At 34.8% G+C, this 24,165-nt stretch overlaps 1 protein-coding gene across 2 annotated transcripts in view; it reads left to right on the top strand.

The window, feature by feature from the left end:
• barc (RRM1_TatSF1_like and RRM2_TatSF1_like domain-containing protein barc) overlaps nt 1–24,165 on the top strand; it is a 133,927-nt gene that overhangs the window by 41,242 nt on the left and 68,520 nt on the right. For both annotated transcript variants that reach the window (XM_090412039.1, XM_090412040.1), the window contains exons 4-5: nt 785–987; nt 9,594–9,763. In XM_090412039.1, coding sequence (XP_090268165.1) covers nt 785–987; nt 9,594–9,763 — 373 coding nt within the window. The remainder of the gene's footprint in view (nt 1–784; nt 988–9,593; nt 9,764–24,165) is intronic.

Raw genomic sequence — 24,165 nt, 5'->3', positions numbered from 1 at the left:
GCTAGCTTATTTCATAGAAGTTGTGCCAATCACTTTTCCCCTCCTTTTTGTTGAGTAATGCAGCTATCTGTTCATCATTTTTGTCTCTTTTCTCTTTGTAATGATGATAACCAGTTATAAAGTTAACTTTACTGCTTAACTTTTCAGGTAACTTGATTTGAATAGTACAGACAACATATATTTGGTTCATTATGAAGGTTTAGGATAAGTGACATTAACATGACATTTCAAAATTCGAACATTAAATCTGGATTTTTATTTTATGATTTCATACTCCTCTAGTTCTTTCTTTATATGTCTCCCATTATTGTTTGCATTTGTACTTTTTCATGTTGCTGTTTTTTTTTGTGCATTTCATGTATGGTTTCTGCCAATCCTTTATGTTCTGTTGTCAGTGTATCTTTTCCCATCATTTCCCTTGTTTATCAGCATCTCAGCTACATTTGACCCCCCCCCTCCATTTTTTAATGCAGTTCTTCATGACATGGTTTGTGACGAAATTCAGTTTGCTATCCTAAAGGTTTTGTGCTCATATTGTTTACAGTAGTGAGCTTAAAATAGCATAATTTCTGTGAGATTTAGGCCATACTTTTCTGTAGTTTGTTATAGCATGTAATTTCATTATAGCAGTGTTTGCTATAGCGTGTGTGTCTGTTGCATTAGTTTAAAAACAGTGCAATTTCTCCTTATGCTATCCATCTTTGTGTGTGTGTGTGTGTGTGTGTGTGTGTGTGTGTGTGTGTCATGGCTAGAGACATGTAATATTATTTTAATATTTATTTAGGCTGGTTTGAAGTGGATTCTGCTCATAACACAAATGTGTATGTAACTGGTCTCCCGTTAACAACCACTGAACAAGAATTTATTGAACTGATGAGTAAGTGTGGACTTATTATGAAGGATCCTGATAATGGCAAGTTTAAAATAAAACTTTACAGAAATTCAGATGGTTCACTTAAAGGAGATGGTAGATGTTGCTATATTAAGGTAAGAAATTTGAAATGATCCAATTAATAAAGAAAAAAGAAATAATCTCTGAAATATTTGGCAGTTTTTTTGTATGGTGGGGAGGGGGTTATGCATTGAACATCTCCCCCCCCCCCCAGTTTACTGTTTCTGCACTCTGTATAGTGTATCATTTTTTTACATGAATATAGAGTAAAAATAAAATCAGCACCTAGATATCTGGAGTGAATAAAAATTAAATTTATTAATAAACATTAATAATAAATTAATAAAAAAAAGAAAAGAGACTGCAGGGTCACTTTGTCAGAATATGGCAAATGGGATGGATATTCCACAGTGATTTCGGATTTTGCCAAGACATTTGACAGGATTCCACACTCAGCGAAGGTTAGGATGGTATGCAAAATAGGTTTATGACGTGGATAGGCAAGTGGCTGACCAACTGATATCTCCTTCAGAGGAGATGAGACAGTTGAAAAGATTTAGTGGTGGATAACCGAAATAATTAAGTCTATGGAATTGCTTTTAATGAAAATAAATAGACTGAAGGAAATGCATCTTCAAAGTTTGAGTAATAGACGAAGAGAAGAAATGTGATAGAAACATTTAACTTGGTAAGAGGATCTTGTAGACGTGAGATTTTACAGCATACAGCGGGTGGGATTAGAAATTGGTGGGGAAGGGTTCATTCTGGAAACTTAAGGGTGTTGTTAGGAAGCTTTTGAGAGCCCAGTTCTTCTTATGATGTATTGAGTGGAATAGACTACTAATAGATGTTGTGAGTTTCAGTGAATGGTTTCAAAGAGAGAGGTATTTAGACATTGTGTGCCTAAATACCTCTGGAAGAGGCTTTCTGGAGAACCTTGTATAATAATAATTATAGTGACAGAATTGTTTTAAAATATATATATATATATTTTTAAAAAATTGATGTTATTGCATTAAAGAATATGTGAGCAGAACCTACCAAGGTAATCTAAACAGAAACATGTTTGATGGCAGGAAGAAAACTTAAAGGAAGTCCAAGAGTAGATTGATGTAGTTATCTTAGAACACCAAAATCTGATTTCACAGTATTGGAGACCTTTTGTACAGCACATTAATTAGAAATAAAAATTTATTTATAGAATACTAAAAGCTAATTACATAGTACTATCATAGTATCCTATACATCTCTTTGACGATGCAGGTATTGAGGAAAAATCACTACAATCATCATTTCAATAGAAATATTTTTATTTGATACATCCTGGATGCTCAGAAAACTTTTCAGCAATTTATTGTTGATTTAAAAATATTCTAAAATTGCTCTCTTATGGTGGCATCTTCTGGAATAGTAGCAGCTTTGAAGTTATGTGATGTACATCAAAATGAAAATCTAGTGTGATATTACCAGAACAAGGAAAGCTTTTGCAATAGTACAAACTAATTGCATGGGGTGTGTGCACAAGGATTCATATATATATTTTAGAAGTAGACATTCATGGCACTGAACTTAAATATGCTTGAAATCATCTTTTCTCTGAAGCATGGTGAGAGTAAAGCTACAACTAAGATGAGAGTTTATTTGCAATGTTTTGCTGATGCTGGTTCTGTTGTCCAGTTGTTTGTTATTGGTGAAGGAAGACCTTCAACTGAGCAAAATATTGCAGTATTTTCGCAATGCTGTTACCACAATATATGATAATTAACGGTTTAGTGTGTTTGTGAAAGTATGTTTGTTTCTAAACATACTTTAACACTACGAAGATCGCAAAGAACTGTGTAAGCATGTTATACTTACTCTTACTTACTTCCAACAAAATAAAGGTTAAAATAGATTACAAGAGTTACTCTCAAGAATCGGTAACTTCCAAATCACTTGACACCATTGTTGACTTTAATGAAGCTGTGCTATATAGGCAGTTAATCTTAAAATTGTTCCAGTCAGAGAGGAATGCCTGCTGAAAATTTACTTTTAAAGTTGGATCTCTAATCATAAATCTGTCAACAGATTTAGATGTCCAAAGATTGTGCAATGAAAAATAATATGTATTAGGCAATTGCTTTGACTAGCAGTACTATATGAGTATTGGTATCCACGGATTGTTTCAATGCTAACTGATATGTTTGGAATTTTGTCAGTCAATAAAATCCAAGTGTAAACATTCAGGGCTGCTGGTGTGCATTGCAGGTTTCATTGCTTCATTAAATATATTAAATATCATCTATGAGGGATTGTCTGAAAAATAAGATGACAATTATTTGTTTGACTATTAATAATGCTGTCAGGAATTAACAGGGGAATTGTTGCACACATTGATTTTCAGCATAGGCATTTATCCTGTTCTATATCCACATGTTGGCTAACATGTGAGCTCCAAGCTCACATATTAGCCAACAGTATACTTATTTTTGATCATCTTGATCTGTACAAACCAATCTGTGCAATCTTTCAAATTTCCACATGCCTTTCTGATAAAACATACTGCTCAATGCATACAATATTATCATCTGTTTTGCTTGTCAGTAGACTGCCCCTCCTTGATTTGTTGGAAATACCTGTGCAACCATTTTTAAATTTATTACACCAAAAACAAACCTGTTTCTTTATCAATTTTCTCCTTAGGCAGAAAATGTGATGTCTTCCTTAGCATGCCAAAAGTGAATTACAGAACATACTTTTAATACTTGTTAATGTCTATAGCAGGCATTTTAGTTAGCATGTCAGCTGTAAACATTGAACAGCAGCACTATCACATGGAATTTTTCAAAAGCATTATACAAATACTTTTCATGTGGCTTTTCTGTATATTTTGCTGGCCTTATCTGGCCGAGCGGTTAGTGTATCCGCTCTCCAGCCAAAAGGCTGCGTGTTCAAATCCTGCTGTGGACATGGATGTTTATGATTGTCTGTGGAAAAACTAGTGGTGGTGGTCAGCGGTAGATGGTGTTAGTGGATTGTGTGGTGGAGACAGAGCTGTACAGTAGGTGCCCTCCCTCGATGAGTCTTTGAACTCCCTGGAGGTGTCAAATAATAATAATAATAATAATAATAATATACTTTAAGTATATTCATTGGTGCTAAATGAAACTTCAGGCTGCAAGTAAGTGTTACCTTACTTTTTTTGGACATCCTTCATGTATTTAGCCACATGAAAAATTGGAATGGTAAAGAATTTATTCCAACAACATTTATGTGCATAAACATTGTGACATGTAATTAGTGTTATCATTATTGCTATAAATAAAAAAGTTTATTTCAAAGTGTTAAGCTTCTTTGTGCATATTATTTTTGTTATATCTGGGCAGCTACTAAGAAAGTTTACAAATGTAGGAAAGAATACCATAAAAATAATCAAAGATCATAAAGATTATATAAAAACTGAAGATAATGATTATATAGAAATATTGGATATTTAAGATATAACATTATTCCAAGCCAAACATATGTAGAAACTTTGAAAGTTTTGAAATTTTGACCAGAGAGCTTATGAGCATACAATCATCAGCTTTGGAGTTGCCTTAGTTTGCACTACTTAAGACACAGGCTCTTTCCAAGCATCTGTATATTCACCTTTTATTATTGCATTTGATAAAGGTTTTACAGGTCTGACAGCTGTTTTGAACTGGTTGTTTCTCTTCAGAAACCAGGCAGTGAGTTGGTTCAAATTTTCCAATTCCAAAAACTTGAGTGACCTTCTTAGGTCACTCAAGTTTTTGGACTACCTTGAGGAGTGACCTTCTCTGAGAGAGGCAAGTACAACTACTGCTATGCTAAGCCTTCACTCAGTGAAGCAGCATATAAACAACACCAGAGTACACAGGCCTACTGCTCTTTTCAGTCACCAAGCAGAAAAGCTTCAAAGAGCAAAAACTCTCATTCAGTATCAAAACAATCCAATATTGGAGTATTTTTCATATAGTAGTGAACTCTCAATGTGTAATATTAATTAACAAAGAAAGGACCATATGACTTCATTTTGGTGATGTAAATTGTATAGAAGTAGTGAATATTAAAGATCTAACATAATTTCAAAACTGAATGTATGTAGAAACTTTGAAAGGTTTGAAATTTTGACCAGAGAGCTTATGGTTTTGGTATTGAAAGTTTTTGTTCTTTTAAGGTTTCTGCCTGATCTGTGAAGAGAACTAGAGAATTAACTAGTTAACTAAACAGCTGGCAGGCCAGTGAAACCTTTATCAAATGCACTAGTAAAAGATGAATATGTGACACTTCGGCAGCATAAGGGAACTCCAGTGCCGAGGATTGTACTCCAATAAGCTCTCTGATCAAAATTTAGAAACTTCCCAAAATTTCTACATGCATTCAGTTTTGAAATAATATTGGATCTTTAATATCCAGTATGTCTATGTAATTGACGTCACCAAAATCTTCTGTGAAGAACAAGGATATTCTAACTTTGTGTGCTAATTATTTTACAAAAATTATTAAATTAAATAACAAAGATTAGAACAGTGATGGAAAATATCCCAGAGTAATGTAATGAGGAATGCATATTAACACCACTTGATTAATAAAGCTGCCATCAGAAAGGTGAAAGGCAGCCCAAGTAGATGCTATCTAACATGAAATGCTGACAAGTTTTCAATGGCACTTGTGACATAATAAAGTTTATTAGATTCACATATTCACAAGAATAAATAATTTATTATTATTTTGACTAGATTACAAAATAAATTTTATTTTGTAACTGTAAGGTGGCACTCCAGCACATGGTTCAGGTCTTTAAATAGGATTAACATTCTTTGTTCTAGCTTCACCTTGTGATTATGTTGATGCACTGATGATGATTCTGGTAAAAATATTTGCAATTAAAAAATAAAAAATAAAAAGAAATGTTGAAATGTAGCATAAAAGTTTTACAGTTTTAATCCTAAAATACACCCCCAACTCAACATCAGAGTTCAAGATCGGTGCTGTCCACATAAGAAGCCTGAATGGCAAAAAAATGGAGCTAGCTGAGGAATTGGATAAGTATCAGATCAACATAATAGGGGTGACTGAAACAAAAACTGGTGAGATCTTTCTGAGCAATAAATACAAAATCTTATATTCAGACAATGACAGTCAAAGAAAAGGAGTAGCCATAGTATTCAATACTAAATACGATGCTAATCTTCTTGAATGGCAGGCAGTCCCAAGTAGGGTGATGTGGGCAAATATCAGAATGGGGAACTGGACAATGAGACTTATTTGTGTCTATGGTACCACAGAAGATTCTACTAAGAAGTGGAGAAATTTTTTGAGGCTTAAGAGAAAGCAACTGACAATGAAAAAGGAAAAGTTGGTCCTTGGGGATCTAAATAGCAGAGTAGGAAATGATTGTCAGACATACAAAAATGTTTGGGGAAAATTTGGAGAAAAGAGCAAAGCTAATAATAATGGCAAATATCTGTTGGATTTCTGCTCAGGACAGACTGGTTACTACTAACACAATGTTCCAAATTCACATGGAGAGAAGAATGCAAGGAATAAGAAAAGTCTCTTCTACTATGTTATTGTTGATAGTGATGTTTTCTCAATGATGCAGGACACCAGAGTGTACAGAGGATTTGAAATTGGAAGTGATCACCATTTAGTCTTGAGCAGGATAAAATTGAATTTCATATTGAAAAGAAGAACATGAAAGAAAGTTTATAAGCAAATAAAAGTTGAGTAGTTCTCAGATGTGAACTGTAGAGTAAAATACACAAACATTATTGAAGAAAAATGAGAGTTTGAGAACAGGAACCAAACCTTGGAGATTCGGTGGCAAGCCTTGAAGAAAACACTGATTGATTCAGCCAGAAAGGCATGTGGTGAGGTTATCTGCAAGGATAGAAAAATCAGAACTCAATGGTGGACATGGAAAGTTAAAGAGGCAGTGAAGGAAAAGAAGAAAGCATATCAAAAGTTTCGCAAATAAGTCGGCTTGTGCTCTTAGAGAATACAGAGACAAATGTAAGAAAGCTAAACACTTATAAAACTGGCTAAACAAAAGTCATGGGAAGACTTTAAGAACATAGGTGGCAAGATATTCTGAAGGTTGTTGAAGAAGCTCAGAAATGGAGGAAAGAGTGCTGTAAAAGGAATTAAAGATGATAAAGGTGACATGAAAATTGGAGAAAAAGATATTCTTGAAGTATGGAGTAATTACTTCGAAAAATTGTTAAATGAAACAAGCAATGATAGCACAATTGTTAAAAAAACAGTCAACAGGCATGCAGTAAGGAATACATATCCATACTTGAAGTAGAAAAAAGCAATCAAAATCCTGAAATGTGGAAAGGCACAGGAGTAAATGATATTTGACCAGAAATGCTCAAGTATGGAGGTATAAAAGTCTTACAGTGGCTGCACTGCATATTTCGGAAGGCCTAGACATAAGGACAAATTCCAGATGATTGGAGTAGAGCTCTCATGGTACCCATATATAAAAAGGGAAATAAAACAATGCGAGAATTACAGAGGTATTTCTCTACTGAGTGTTCTTGGTAAGATTTACGCAAGTATTTTGAGAAATGGTTCAGAAGGATTGTGGAAGAAAAACTTGGTGAAGAACAAGCTGGATTCAGGCCAAATAGAGGCTGTCAGGATCAGATTTTCACTTTACGACAAATAGTTGAGAAAGCATGGGAATATAACAAAGATCTGTATTTAAGTTTAGTCGATCTGGAAAAGGCATACGACAAGGTGCCAAGAGAGAAGCTATTCAATACGCTACAGTTATATGGTGTCAATGGGGCATTATATCAAGCAATACTTAGTCTTTATTTGAGTTGTAAATCAGCAGTTAGAATTGAAGGAAGTACAGGAAGTTTAATGTTAAATCTGGTGTGAGACAAGGGTGTACATTATCCCCTCTGTTATTCATTATCTATATGGATCACATTATGAAGGAAAGTGGTATTAAACCTGATATCAAAATTGGAGATATTAATGTCAGCTCTTTGCTTTATGCGGATGATGTTATATGTCTAAATAAATCCACTACAAGTCTGCAAGATTCCCTGACTAAATTGAATAACTTGTAATAGATATGGTATGAAGGTCAGCATTAAAAATACAAAGACAATGAAAATAGGCAGAAACATTGAAAATGTTAACTGCATTGTGAATAGAGAACCTGTGGAAAAAGTAAAACATTTCAGCTACTTAGGCACGAATTTTTGTGAAGATGGTAAATTAAATATGGAAATAGACAACAGCCAATAGTCATCCACGCGGTTAGTCTAGTGGCTATGTGCTTTGCAACCGTATGCCTGGGGAAGGAGTGTCCTAGGTTCAATTTCCGCAGACAACATGCGGAGCTGAAGGATCTTCCTCAGCCATAGCTAAGTTGGCCAGTCTTGGGCGTGGACAGTAGGGTTTTTTCCCCAGTTTATTTTGGGGTTTTTCAAACTGGCCTTGAGAACTCAACATTACGAACATAGGATACACCGAGGCATAGGGCTGACCACCTTATCCTGTGAACGGTTTGAGGTCCAATGATTAACTATTCCGCGACACCGCAAGGTAAAAGAAGGAACGTGAAATGAGATTGTGAGTCCTTCCCCCCCTCCAATTATCATTCTAAATTGTTGAAATTGTACTAAAAATTAAATTTTAGGGCTTTAAGACATATTAAAACTGCTATTTTTCTGAAATTCACCTTAATCACTACAATATCTGTTTACAATGATTTTGTTGGTTAGTTTTTTTGGATTAACTGGAAAGTTTGTTTTAGACCCTGACTATATTATCTTTCCTGTAAAATTGTTTCTTCATAATATAAGATGTGCTTTTTCTTTAATAACAGAATTATTTTTCAGATTCACACTATTTTATGTGGTACCTATTCAAGTTCTGAGAAACTTTTTAAAAGTTTTTTTTTAATTAAGTAACTATTTTGTATTTTTCTTGTGCTCCACCTATTTTCTGTCTAGCTTAGCTTATGAAGTAATAATATTGGGTCACAATATTAATGGTATTGTAGTGTTAATATACTGAAGACAGATATTTCATTCTCTATAGATTTATAGGACTGCTGAATTCTGCAAATGTTTCAGAGCATGTCTTTTGTATAGTTTCACATATTTTCTCTGATGCTGCATTGCTAATTTTAAAAAGTCAATGTGGACCATTTCATTTTGAGTATATGAAAACTGTACACAACCTTCCAAAATAATCCATAGCTTGCTTAGAATAACTGTGCTAGTTATTCAATACAGAGCTTGCACTGAATTTTCCATATGAATAATGGTTGCATTTTCTATCAACCAAACAGAAAACGCAACAGATAATGGTTGCATTTTCTGTTTGGTTGATAATAAACTATAATCTCAGACCAACTGACTCATTGACAAGAAGAAATTCTGTTATTACAGATTTTCTCATAAGTCAGAAATGTGGAGTCAAACAAGTATTGTTGTCAATGAGCATGGCCCTTATAACTTGAATGTGCATAGTTCCAGTTGACCAAAATATAGATAGCCATGCATGCACTATATTGCAGTTTTCAGAAACGTAGGTTTTTCTGAAAAGGATATTAATTTCCACAGGTAAATTTGGAAGGAGCTTGTGTGGCTTAAGTGAATTCAAATAACAATCAAAATAATGAAAGTAATAAGAATATATAGGTAAATGTTAATAAATGTATTTTTAGGTGGAATCTGTACAACTAGCTGTTAACATTCTGGATGGGTATAGATTTAAAGATAAAGTGATTCATGTAGAACAGGCAACATTTCAGTTGAAAGGAGCATATGATCCTAGCAAGAAACCAAGAAAGAGGAAGGCAAAAGAAAAGGAAAAAATTAAAAAGAGAATGGAAAAGTAGGTTTTATTTATTTTAGCAAGACTTAATGACTTGTATGAGTACCTAACTACTTTAAGATTTCAAAATGTTTTAAAATTGTAACCTTAATAAATCAGCTGTTAATACTGAGACCTATTAATTTAAAACAGGATTGCACTAATGCTTGCATTTGTGTAGTAGAAATATCTGGAATTGAAAAACTACTGGAAAACACAATGAGAACATAATTTGATAACTGGTAGCATAATCTATATTGTACTTGATACATCACTAGAATAAGAGTAACATTTTTGAAATTAAAAACAATTGAAATATACAGATATAACATTCCTCCCACACTAGTTACTCATATGCAAGGCTACTCTTTATCTGCATGTATGTATGATGTTATTGACCTAAAACATTTAATAGGTCAACTGGATTTCCATATTCTGTGTAGTTTCATGCCATTTTTGTTAACTGTGAGAATATTTCAGTATCTTATCTACCTTAAAGTCTTTCTGATGAAATATCTAATTACAATATCTGTGTAATAGTTTATTGCTTTACCAATTAATAAAGTAGTTTGCAACCCACTGTTGCACGATTGACCTTGAACAACATTTTTTTTTTTATCTACTTTTTCTCCAATGTAGGAGTATGACATTTGCACTTAATTTTATATATATCCCAGTTAAAAAGTATATTATGCTGTGCACTTATTCAGACTTGCATGTTGGTTATCATATTAATAATGAACTTTTTATTAACAGCATAGAAGTAAAACATTTGAATATTTTAAATCAATATTTCACCTATAAGGTAAACAAAGTAAATTGAATTAGAACACAATGTGAAGCAAGCATTCAGATGTATTAGCTCCACCATCTGGGCACAAGATTATTATTATGGTACAGGAATCTCCATGGAGTATGAAGACTCAACACAGGAGACAAAAACTATCCACACAATCCATCATATCTCTCCTTGAACTATTAACAGACAAAGCACTAACAACCGACTCTGGTAACCCATTCCATTCATTCACAACTTCCAAACCAAAAATCTAGTCTCCACATCCCTACTAACCACACTTTTACTCAATTTCCAGGAATACCTCTTTTTCTACCCCCTGAAATATTTCTCCTGCATCTCTCCTGTAAACCCTTTAAGTAAATTCAACAACTCTTGCAGTCCACAACACCCTCAGTCTATCTTCATAGAGAACATTTCACAGCACTCATGATCTTGGTCGCTTGCCTCTAAATCCTCTCCACCACATCTCTAAGAAACCCAATGACCAAACCTGAGTACAGTAATCCAGATGTGGACATATCAGATTTTTATAAAGAGGAATAACAACTTCAAATACAATTTTATTTAATGCTGACCATAAAAACAAACTTATATTATAGCTTACCAGTTTTGCCAGCAGACTGTCTGGCTTTTTCAAGGCATTCATGAAAAGACATAAAAACTAGTAAATGCAAATTGAAAGGAACATAAAAAACGTTGTAAACCAACTAGTAGCTAAGGTTACACGTTCGCGTGACAGAGAGGACTTATTGTTCTTAATCATTATCACGCATGCGTGTTTGTTGTAAATGTGTAATGTGATTACTGGCTAGCTGTAGTTCAGCTTGATTAAGAGAGAGGATAAGGTTTTTCCACGAACTGTTTAGAATTACACCATGATTTCTGTTGAGGTTTCTGCCGGTTATTGACACTATTGTGGCTTCCTTGAATAAACCATGTCTGTAGTCGTCATCGAGATATGGCATGGAGCTGTTTTGCCACTCTATCACGTGGTTAGACGTAAATGATGTGCTAAGCCGGAAGAGATACTTCTGTTGTGGTTTACATCACCAACATGTTCCTTTTTTTTTTTTTTGTCTGATTTCTAAACTCCGTGAAGTTTGTCCTATGTAGGCAAGACCACAGGAGCAGGGAATGTAATATACTCCTGGATATTTATAGAAAGGTACTTTATCTTTTGGGGATCCTAAAACTTGTCTGATGCTGGTGATTGGTTTGAAGACCACTCTGATGTTGTAGGCTCTTAGTATTCTTGCTATTTGATAAGAAATGTGCTGGGAGTGTGATTCTTCTTGTCTGGGGTTGTCACTGTATAGATATTTTTTTATGATGTTTTGAGGACATCCATTTTGTGATAATGTGTTGGCTATTAGTGAGAGTTCAGTCTGAGTATCCTCCTCTTCTGATATAAACTTTCTGGCCCTATATTTCAACATGTGGATAATACTCAGTTTGTGTGTCTTGTGATGATTTAAAGTATAATGAAGATATCTTCCAGTATCTGTGGGCTTTCTGTAAATAGATAATTTGACACCGTTTGATTGTTTTTTTATCAAAATGTCTAAAAAATGCAGTTGGTTGTTGTTTTCCACTTCCAGAGTGAATTTTATCTTGTTATGTATTGAGTTTGATTTTATCCACAAACAATTTTAGGTTTTCTAAGCTGTCTTGCCATATAATGAAGATATCATCAACATATCTCCACCATGTAGATGGTCTGGGGGAGATTGTGGAGAGAATTTCTTTTTCAAGTTTTTCCATGAAAAGGTCTGTACAAGATGGTGATAGTGGGCTTCCTATTGCTAGGCCTTCTAATTGTTGGTATATGGTTGTTAACCTTGAAGAAATTAGATTGAAGGCAGTGTCTAAACATCTGTGTGATGTCTAGAGGAAAAAGATCTTGGATGATGTGTATTACCTCTTCTACTGGTACATTGGTGAAAAGGGATACAACATCTAGACTGGCTAGCATGTCTGTTGGTGCAATCTTAATGGCTTGGAGTTTATTTACAAAATGTTGACTATTCTTGATATAGGATTCTGTTGATCCTATTTTATTATTTAATAAGTTTGCAAGATGCTTTGCCAAAAGGTAAGTTGGTGATGATCTTCTATCAATGATTGGATGGAGAGATATATCCTGTTTATGTATTTTAGGTGTCCCATATAGTCTGGGAGCGATAGGATGTGAGGAGTTTAGTGTTCTCTTCACTTCTTCTGGCCAAAAGTTACAATTTCTCATTAGTTGGTTTGTTTCATTATGATTTTTTATTGTGGGGTCTCTGTCTAAGATCTTATAAGTGGAGTTATCTGAAAGTAAAACGTTTAACTTATCATAATAATCTTTAGAGTTAAGGATAACTGTAGAATTTCCCTTATCAGCCTTTGTAATAATGATATCTTTGTTTTTCTTCAAGTTGAGAATTGCCTTTCTATCATAAGGAGATGTGTTGAGAACAGGTTGTTTGGCTTTGGCTAGGATTATTGTACTTTTGAATTTAATAGTGTTGGCTACGTTTTGCGGTAGTGGATATAGGCCTTTTTCAATTCCACACATGAAATCCATTTTAGGAATGTGTTTGGCCGTAATCGAAAAGTTAAAACCTTTTTTGAGAATGTCAGATTCATTTTTTGTGAGACTATGATACAAACGATACAACGCAGCTATGAAAAAACTTTCAAACTTTATAAGGACAAACAAATTAGAAAATTCAATGAACTTTACAAGAAAAAATATCAGACACAAAACAACCTCCCGGACGACAAAGTGATTTTTAATTTTTCAAATCACAGTTCAAACTTCACGGAGTTTAGAAATCAGACAAAAAAAAAAGAACATGTTGGTGATGTAAACCACAACAGAAGTATCTCTTCTGGCTTAGCACATCATTTCTGTACATCTAACCACACGATAGAGTGGAAAACAGCTCCATGCTATATCTCGATGACGACTACAGACATTGTTTATTCAAGGAAGCCACAATAGTGTCAATAACCAGTGGAAACTTCATTACTGGCTAGCTGTAGTTCAGCTAGCCAGTAATGAGGTTTCCGCCGGTTATTGACACTATTGTGGCTTCCTTGAATAAACAATGTCTGTAGTCGTCATCGAGATATAGCATGGAGCTGTTTTCCACTCTATCGTGTGGTTAGATGTACAGAAATGATGTGCTAAGCCAGAAGAGATACTTCTGTTGTGGTTTACATCACCAACATGTTCTTTTTTTTTTTGTCTGATTTCTAAACTCCGTGAAGTTTGAACTGTGATTTGAAAAATTAAAAATCACTTTGTCGTCCGGGAGGTTGTTTTGTGTCTGATATTTTTGCTATTACTGGCTAGCTGTAGTTCAGCTAGCCAGTAATCGCATTACACATTTACAACAAACACGCTTGCATGATAATGAATAAGAACAATAAGTCCTCTCTGTCACGTGAACGTGTAACCTTAGCTACTAGTTGGTTTACGTTTTGTGTCTGATATTTTTGCGATTACTGGCTAGCTGTAGTTCAGCTAGCCAGTAATCGCATTACACATTTACAACAAACAAGCTTGCATGATAATGAATAAGAACAATAAGTCCTCTCTGTCACGTGAACGTGTAACCTTAGCTACTAGTTGGTTTACAACGTTTTTTATGTTCCTTTCAATTTGCATTTACTAGTTTTTATGTCTTTTCATAAACGCCTTGAAAAAGCCAGACAGTCTGCTGACGAAACTGGTAGACTATAATATGTTTGTTTTTATGGTCAGCATTAAATAAAATTGTATTTTAATTATAAACGACCAAATATGTTTAGTTTGAATAACAACTTCCTTATCTCTACTTGTTGTGTTCTTCAATAGCCAAGTAATCTTATTAGCTACCTTAGCACCCATATCAACATATCCTCTAAACTTCAACTCTCTGTCTATCACCACCCTAAATCACTATCTTTATCTATTTCCTAGAGTACATTTCCCTCAATGTAATACACAGTTTGTGATCTTTGTATCCCAAAATGCATAACTTTACATTTCTTTACATTAAACAGACATTCATTACTTTTTGCCAATACTGAGAGCTTATTTCAAGCTCTCCACATGACCTTGATTCACTACTCTACCTAATTTTCCAACAAATAACTGAATGTTCCTTTCAAGTTATTTTCCATATCATGCATGTACAAATTAAACAGTAGTGGTCCTTTCACCTGGATTCTGCTCCTCCATATGTCACATTCTGATATCTGTCCAGCAGCCACCCTCTTATCCACATAACCAGTGTCATATCCATCCCTATTTGTTCTAATTTGTGTAAACAAAATTCCATCTGGTATTTGGTCAAATGTCTTGGCAAAATCAAGCAGAATCATCATGTAACCATTTCCTCTGTTCAACTCAGCTGTCACTCTATTATAAAAAAAAAGTTAATAAATTACTAAGGCACGACTCACCCCTCACAATACCATGTTGCTTCTCGTAGAGTATTATATTCTCATCCACCCATTCCTGAATTCTCTCCTTTTTGACCAGTTTTTCCAGTACTTTTACCACCATTACCGAGATTCTGACTGGTCTAAAATTCTGCAGTCTTAGAATCTCTCTTATGCAAGGAAATTATTTTGTCCTCTTTCCACTCCTTTGGTATTCTACCAGAGCTGAGACTTAGAGAACCTAGTCAGAGATATTGCCAGTTTTCTTGCACATTCTTACAAAACACAAGCTGATATCCCGGGTAATCCCACAGCTGCTTTTACATTGAGATTCTGCAATATTCTAAGAACCTCCAGTTCATTCACCTCTGTTCCCACATAAGTCTCTATCACATATGTCACAACATTAATCTCATTTGTATTATATTCCTTTGCCAAGTGGTCACCTAGTAACTCAACTATTTTATCTGCTTCTGTAACCTCATGACCATCAGCACTCATTAAGGATATTCTTCAATAGTCATTATTCCTCTTACTTGCCACATAGTGAAAGAACGTATTAGTCACCCTTCTTGCCCGAATCTTGATGTTCATGAGTTTGCTGTTTACCTTTCTCTTTATATACCCTCCACAGCATTTTCTTTTTTTGAAGCTGATGCTTAATGATATTACTCATCCATCTATACGGCTTCTTCTTGAGCCATTTAAATATCTCCCATTCACTAATAACTTCCTTCCCTTGTAGGTTTTTTATGCCATGGCATAGCTTCCAGCTTCCTACTAAGCTTGTGGTAATCACCTGCCTTGTAGTTCCACATATACTCCTTCTTGACAGAATATTCTTAATGTTGTACAATTTCCCAAGTCAAGACTGCATGGTCACTTTCCCAATTGGAAGCATTGTGGTCATCTTAGTTATGGATAACTATTCTGATTCTATGACCAGGTCCAATACTCTTGCACCTTGGATCCTCTCCATCACGTTACTTCAAGTAATTATCTCTCTAGGAGTATAAATTCCATTTCCTTTGTCACGTGATCTCTCTCTCTTCTTTCCGATCCGTATCTCCATAGTTGAATCCCCCCCCCCCATAATAATCACTTTACCTGCATTCATGTCTTCCGAATCATTGCAGACTGCTTCAAATGAACAGCCACCCTCCTGCTTATCTCTTATTCGTTTTGGCTGCAATTCATCTGCTATCATCAGCAGTATCCCTCACCCATCTTATCTTCTCTATCTTCCTTGAAAATACTACTCTCTTCTATCCCTGTAACATTATCTGCTGTTAGTCATGTTTCACTAATGCCTATAACTTTTGGCAAGGTTGCACTAACCATTGCAAAAAACTCTTCCCTCTTGTTCCTAATACTTCTGGCATTAATATATAGAAATTGTAGTATCTCTTTAGGCCCCCAGCCACCATTACTTCCTGAATTGACTACCCTATTCAATATTTCTGCTTGAGAGACTAGATTCTGCACATGGTGGTTACTCTCATACTCACTCACCTCATGGGTGCCTTCACACATACATATGCACCTGCATCCCCCAAATTACTTATGTTTTCCTGAATTTGCACTTCAGTAAACAAAGCTCTCTCCCTAGAGTCAGAGCTTTTTGTTCATTTAAACATAGAATTATGGTCTGCCAGATGTCTGAAAGTTTTTAACATCCCTGTTTTGTTAGGTTAAGAGTGATTAATAATCATTCCTTATCCAGCACAAATGGATGGCATAATAAAAATATTAGCTTACAGAGCTAGATTTATTTGCTCGAATAATAACATATTCCGAAAATAGTAGAATACATTTTTAATATTATCATCAATAATGGCTACTTTCCTTAAAAAAATAAATGGAGATTATTAAACTCAGACAAACCAACAGAACCAGTAGATCGCTCCACAGTAGTAGTTCCTTATATTAATGGAGTATCTTGAAGGGGATGGGGGAGGTGGTCATTAAATACCATTTACAGACAGCCTATTTTAACTAGTGTTAAAACTAGCTTTCCTTCTACCTCCAAAAAAAAGATGTAATTCACCCATAACACGTACCTGGAGTATACAGGATGTACATTGCCAGTGTACATTCCCCTAAAATAATACAATTTGACTGATCTGCAAAATGGAGAGAACACTACCAAAACTATAGTACAGTAGTGAAGAAATTAATCCGAACACTCACATTTCAAAGAAAAATTTTAATTTTTCAAGAAAATAAGCACAAAAATTAAACTCCAACTTTATGTAATAATTTATATGTGCTCGTCTGTGCCTAATAAGTTCATTAATTCACTTATACATGGACTCTACCAATGTAGAACACATTTTTCTTATTTCTGCATCTTAAAACCATACTTTTATAATGGATTGTATTAAGTTATCCTCTCTATCACAATTTAATTTTCCAAGTCTCTTTTTCACTAAGGCCCACAAATTGGGTTAATTCAGGAGAGTTACCTGGCCACTGAAGCAATTGGATGGTGTGATTTTTGAGGAGCTCTTTCACTTTTTTCAAAGTGTGGCATGGAGTGAGATCCTGTTGGAAGATGAGTCCTTTGTCTTTTTGGATCTGTGGGACTACTCTTTTCTCCAATATTTTTATTTGTATTGGTCACTTTTCATCATGCTGCCAGTAGGCACAAGTGACCTGGTCTGTCATGTGTAAAACAACTCCAGAACATCTTTTTAGCTGAGTATTTAGAAGCTTGTTGAAGGTGGGGGGGGGGGTCTTCTGCCACTGATTTGCGAACATAGGGTACTCGCTTTCCTTGGACAAAGAAATGGCTCTCATCTGAGAATATGACCCCATTCCACTCTCAGTCCAATATTTGTATACTTTCATCTACTATTTCACACTCTTTTAATGCATAGCCTTCATCAACAGTTGTTTCTTCTTTTTTTTTTTTTTTTTTTTGGTCTGTCAGCAGTCCTCCCTGCTTCTGACAATCATCAATGAAATGCCATGTCAGAAACATTAATCCCTAGCTGCCTAGTCTCTATTTAAGTCTACAGCAGACAATCTTGGATTCATTTTGCTTTTCCTAACTAGTAAGCGATCTTGAGTATATGTAGTTTTTTCCTTTTTTTGCCTACATTTTCGTTTTCTATCAGGAGAAAAGGTGCCTGTCTCCTTAAACCTCTTTAAAATCACATTAACAGTACCTAGACTGACACCACACTCTAATAAAAAATTTAGTTTAATCCTTTATCCAAGTGTGTGCAAACAAAATTTGCACACACTTGGATAAAGGATTAAACTAAATTTATTATAATCTGACCAAGTGAAAAATAAACTTTCAACACCACACTCATTGGCAATTTGTTTTTGAGTCATGGATGTGTGCTGAGAAAGAGTACATATTTTTGAACACTTTCTTGGAGATGTATCCATTTTATAGCTACACAAAATGAACAAACAACTACGAATGTCAACTTGTTTACACTATAAAAATGCATAACATTATTAATAAACATCATAGAGATAGTTAAATTATTGTGAACTGAAACAAAAACCAAACCAAAAACTTGACAAAAATTTGGTTGTTTAGATTAATTTGTTTGCTGTTGTGTGAACTAATATGGATAAAACAGATTAGCAAACCTTGTGCTCAACATTCTACATACATTTAGATGAAAAAAGAAAACTGTTACCTGCTTTAAAAGTGGCAGATTATTCTGAAAATCAGCCTATGTTCTATAAAACTTAAATATGGATGTGAGAAACTATTAAATGTTTGGCAGACAATAATTCTTTTTTCTTTTATTATTTTTTTTTTTAACTGGCCACCTTTGAAATAAGTGTTCTTATTCAATTTACATGTTTACCTTGTTATCTTTATCCTTGAAAATGCCCCAATTGCTTTAATAGTGGATGAAAGTATTCATTTTTTTTTTACTTTGTTAATAAATTAATATTCTTTCTTAAAATGTAATAAAGAAGAAAAATATACAGGGTGATTAAAATATACAGGTTAATATTTAACAGGATGATGTGTGTGGCACTGGAATTTTATTTTGTGCAAAGACTGTTAGTTCTAAAAGTTGCCACTGGGTGATACATGGCACTGAAATACTGTAGTGGGTAATTCAAAATGTCGCAAAATGTATGGCACACATGGTGCATTGTGTGGTTACACAACATGTTCGATATACTGTCCTCCGTTGTTGACAGCATGCTGAAATTGCAAAATCACATGCTCAATCACAGAACATTTTCACTCAAATGTTGCAGATATGGCATGTAATGCTGGTCTTGAGGACCACTAAGTTGGCTATATGTTCACAATAGATATCTTTGATATGTCTCCACAGCCGAAAGTTACAGGGTTTCCGATCTGGCAAGCATGCTGACCACGTTGTACAAAAATGGCAGCCTCAGTAAAATGTGTCTGAAGCAACTGCTTGACAGGGGTGACTATGTGAGGAGGGGGAATCATCCTGCATAAAAACTGTTGTATCCAGTTACTGACACTGTTGAAATGTTGGAACAATGTCAGTGCCTGGATTCAAGAATCACCTGATTGGCTAAGAGAGATGCATATCACTGGCCATTAACAGTGCAAGTAACGAGACCAGTAGGACCCAGCTCCTTGAAAAAGAAAGGTCCTATACTGAATTCTGCTGTAAAACCACATCAAACAGTGACCTTCAGGGAATAAAGTGGAATCTGTCACACAACATGTGGGTTTGTGGTTGCCCAAATTCTGCAGTTGTGCATATTCATTCACAGTACCGTCCAGATGGAGGTGAGCTTCCACAATTGTTTTCCAGTTCAGTCTGAGCAAGAAACTGCAGGGTAAATGTTTGTCGTGCACCCTGAGGATTAAGCAATTGTTGAACGTAGGAATCTTGTAAGGATAACAGTTCAGAATTTGCCTTACGACTTTCTGAACCACACTTAGAGGTTTCTAAAGACCATGCAATACTCCATGTGCTGTTGCTGCTTCCTACAACATTTGCAATCCTTTCTTCCTCTGACACTGTGGCTGCTTACTCCACTGTCTGCTGTTCGATGGTCCTCCATCATCTGCCAAGTTTGATATTTAACGTTCAAATTTCCAGATCATTTTGCATAAACCATTTGCAGTCATAAGATCCTTTTTTAATTCCTTTAATATTCTGAACTTGTGTAATGCTGTCAAGGCACAGCTGTCCTTTTTTTTGATAAAACAACTTCACAAGAAATACGTGATCCTGTGGTAATGCTGACATTGTGCTTTAACACATTGTCTGCTCACAGGCAATGAACTGGCGTATTCCACAGCTACCTGCTTTTAAAAAAGCTTCTTTTGAAACATACGTCATTGGAGACATTTGTCATTTGCATAAATGGTACAGTTGCAGCATTTCACTGCATACCAGGAGTATCATACATAATTTACATGTATTGCAGAGCTATGCATCACTCTAGTAGCAACTTTTAGGGCTAAGATTGTTTTTTGCACAGAATAAAATTACATTGCTGCACACATCATGTTAAATATTAAATTGTTCTGCTGAGTAGTAGCCAGTTACAGCCTTTCTAAATGTGAACTTTAATTATAATCACCCTGTACAATAAATTCTTGGTTAATTTTAAGGTCATCAATAAGGATCGTTAATTAAACTTAGGGCCAAAGAAATTTGGTTTTTTGAGCATTTCCATAAGTTACCAGTTAGGTTTTAAAAATGAGTGATGCCTAAAATTTAGAAATAAGCTTTTTTTTTCATACAACTTTTTGCATCAGTAGTTTTACATACAAGAGGTGTTTGAAAAAGTGTAGTGTTGCATTTTTGTCCATGAGAATATATAAACATTTTATATGCGTCCTTTTTTTTAGGTGATATTCCTAACATACTGCTGCATGTATTAATATTTCAGAAGGTGAGTGGAGCTGAGGTAACCAATACTAAATGTTAAGATAAACTTGGTGAATGGGAGCCATTTGAAATTGGCCAGTTGTACTTTTGGACAGATTTCAGAATGAGTAATTGGATGAAGCAATTTTTTTTAAATCATTAGAGGACTTGATATAAAGGGAAAGCTGATTCTTATTGGAGATATAAATAGCGGTACAGTAAATAAATCACAGGCATGTACAAATGGTATGCAGAATGTAGAATTACTCAGACGAGACAATTTAGAAAAAAGGCCGGTACATAATAATGACAGACTCACTAGATTTCTCATCAGAAGACAGAGTTTTTAATATTCCAGCATAACATTATGCATAAATGTAGAGAGAAATTGTATACAAAACAAGAATGAACACCAGTTTTCAGCAGAATAAAAATTAAATGTCATATTGAAAAGAATGTACAGAAGTTTTAAAAAGAATCAGTCAGGCACCCTTTATATGAGCTGTTGAATCAGATATAAAAATGTTATTGGAGAAAAATGTAAAAGTTGACACACACACAAGAACCAAACCTAAGATAAAAAGTGACAGAATCTGAAAAAAAAACATTTATTCAACTCATCCAAGGAAGCATTTGATGAGGTTGCTTGCAAATAAGAAGAAAAAGGAAAAAAAACCTCATTCTGGACACAGTACATTAAAGAAAGCTGTTCTTGAAAAGAAGAAATCATATAGAAAGTTCTTGCATAAAGCAACCTCTGAGGTCCATGGAAAGAAAAATAAAATATTAAAAAGAAAAACATTAAAAATCTGGAACACAGATATAGAAAATGCAATAAAAGAAAAACAGATAGCAAAAGAAGTCACTCTTTCACTAAATGCTTTTAGAGAATATAAAAACATAGATTGTAGTCTGGCAGAAGGATAATTATCAAAAGTTTTGTTTTGTTCATAAATTTTTTTTATTATTATTATTAATTATATTAATGGTTGGAGGAACTGGAGGGAGATGGCTGGAGTGTTATGTGATAAGAGGGTGCCGATCAATCTGAAAGGCAAAATTTATAGGACAGTAGTGAGGCCAGCTATGACATATGCTATAGAAACTGTGGCCCTGAGGAAAAATAACATTAGCAGGATGGAAGTAGCAGAGATGAGAATGCTTAGGTGGATGTGCGGTGTGACCAGAAAGGATCATCTGAGAAATGACTTTGTCAGGGGAACAGTGAAAGTTACGAACTTAGGAGCGAAAATACAGGAGGCAAGGTTGAGATGGTTTGGTCATGTGATGAGGAGGGAGGACGAATATGTGGGAAGAAGGGTCATGCAGATGGATGTGCAAGGAAGGCGGAAGCGTGGGCGGCCAAAGAAGAGATGGAGGGAGCTGGTAGAAGAGGACTTGAAGATGAAGAACTTGGATGTGGTGACAGCCCAAGACAGGAAGGTGTGGAGGAGACTCATAATAAACAGTGACCCCACTTAAGTGGGAGAAGCTGCAGAAGAAGAAGATTATTAATTATATAAATTTTAAATAATGAAATGAAAAAAATTTTAGATCATTATTTAGTAGTCTCTAAATAGAAATACAGCAAAATGGAGAACAGAAGTAAAGAAAAATGAGAAGCATTACAATGCTGTATCAATGACAGTTGACAGATTACCTAAAAGAAGCCCAAATCAGTGAAAATATGGAAGAATGGAAAACTTGAATAAAGATAATCCATAAAGCAGCCTCTGAAGTCCATGGAAAGAAAATAAAATATTAAAAAGAAAAACATTAAAAATCTGGAACATAGATATAGAAAATGCAGTAAAAGAAAAACAAATAGTGTATAAGTCACTCTTTCACTAAATGTGCTTTTAGAGAATATAGAGAAAAATACAGTTAAGCTAGGTATTCAAGTATTACTAAGTATTAAAAATCACTACTTATACATATAACAAAAATTATATAGAATTTATTCAAAAATACCAATATATTTCATCCAATGTTATGTGGACATGATCAGTGACACAGACAGTTAACTACATTCAAAAGATAAATTAAAATAATGAGTTATAAATCATGCATATATTAGCTTGTGGCTCAGTCACAGCTGAAGTATATGATATTACACTATTAGAGTTTAAAGGAACAATTGTGGTAAGTTGCGTAGATAAATTATAAATAATTAACAGTGATCACTTCCCAAAACTTGGATATTGGCATAGTCTGAATGGTTTGGGTTCGAACAATTTCTTAGTGTTTCCTATGTTTCAAGAAAAAGATGATCGAATTTGAACTTGGTGGAGTGAAGAAGTTTTATCTGGTTCCAGAGAACTCTGTGTCTAGTGTCATTAGCATGAAAAGCAAGGTCAGGCTTGTTAGATTCCAAAAATGTAATAAAGTCTCGATGTTCTTCAGTTTTAATCAAAGCATCATGTTGGAGGCTTAATGGAATGTATGCCACACTTGGAAAGGATTAAAACAGACTTTAATACTTCCAATATTTCATCTCAGTCACTGAGACATCTTCGGGGATTACAGAAAAACTAATGTAACATACACTGAAATGCCACACAATACTAAGCTAACCACATGGGTGACTCTAAAGTCCTATTTAGGTGAGTGATTGTAGGTGGCCTATAATGTAAGGCGGGATCTCTGATGATTAATGTTTCCCAAATTTTCGGAATTTAATGCAACCGTATTTATTTAGATTTGGTTGATTTCTGAGAGCTGCTGCAGATTCTAAATATAGTCTCTCTTTTTTTGAATTTACTGTGGTGGAACATGGCGCTTTTTTTTCCAAGAGATCCTGTGGGTTGTATCCAGAACATGGTATGCCAGGTCTGTCTGACCATTGCAGATGTATGACTTGTGTTCTAAGCAGATGGTTGCTGATCTACCTGTCTGTCTAAAGTACACCAGCTTACAGGAACAGGGTACGTTATAAACTCCAGGTGCTGAGAGAGGAGGAAGCTGATCTTTGGTAGAACGGATAAGGGTAACAAGTTTGAAGTGGGGCTTAAATGCTGTGTGAAGGTTGTACTTTTTTTAAAGTCTTGGCTATTTTTTCTGATGTACGACGTATGTAGGGTATGGTGATGGCATTTCTGAACAGACAGATGGGCAAATGAATGGGGGTGTCAATTTAATGCAGCAAAATGTAAGGTCTTGAGGTTTGGGACACATCGAGGGGATGCTGCATACTGTATTGGAGAAAGTAGGGGAGACGAGATCTGGGGTTGATGATTGATAGAAACCTGAAATTTAGGGGACATATTGCAAAGGTGGTGAAGGTAATACAGAGGATTGCTGCAATAACGAGAAGGACGCTGACCTTCAGAGATAAGAGTTATCATTCCATTGTATAAGACCCTGAT

This window comes from Typopeltis vanoorti, chromosome 22, assembly GCF_054136105.1.
Source record: "Typopeltis vanoorti isolate ZY-2024b chromosome 22, IOZ_Tvanoo_1.0, whole genome shotgun sequence".
Taxonomy (NCBI): domain Eukaryota; kingdom Metazoa; phylum Arthropoda; class Arachnida; order Uropygi; family Thelyphonidae; genus Typopeltis; species Typopeltis vanoorti.
The sequence above is the reverse complement of the archived record's forward strand: the minus strand, read 5'-3'. Positions and strand labels throughout refer to the sequence as shown.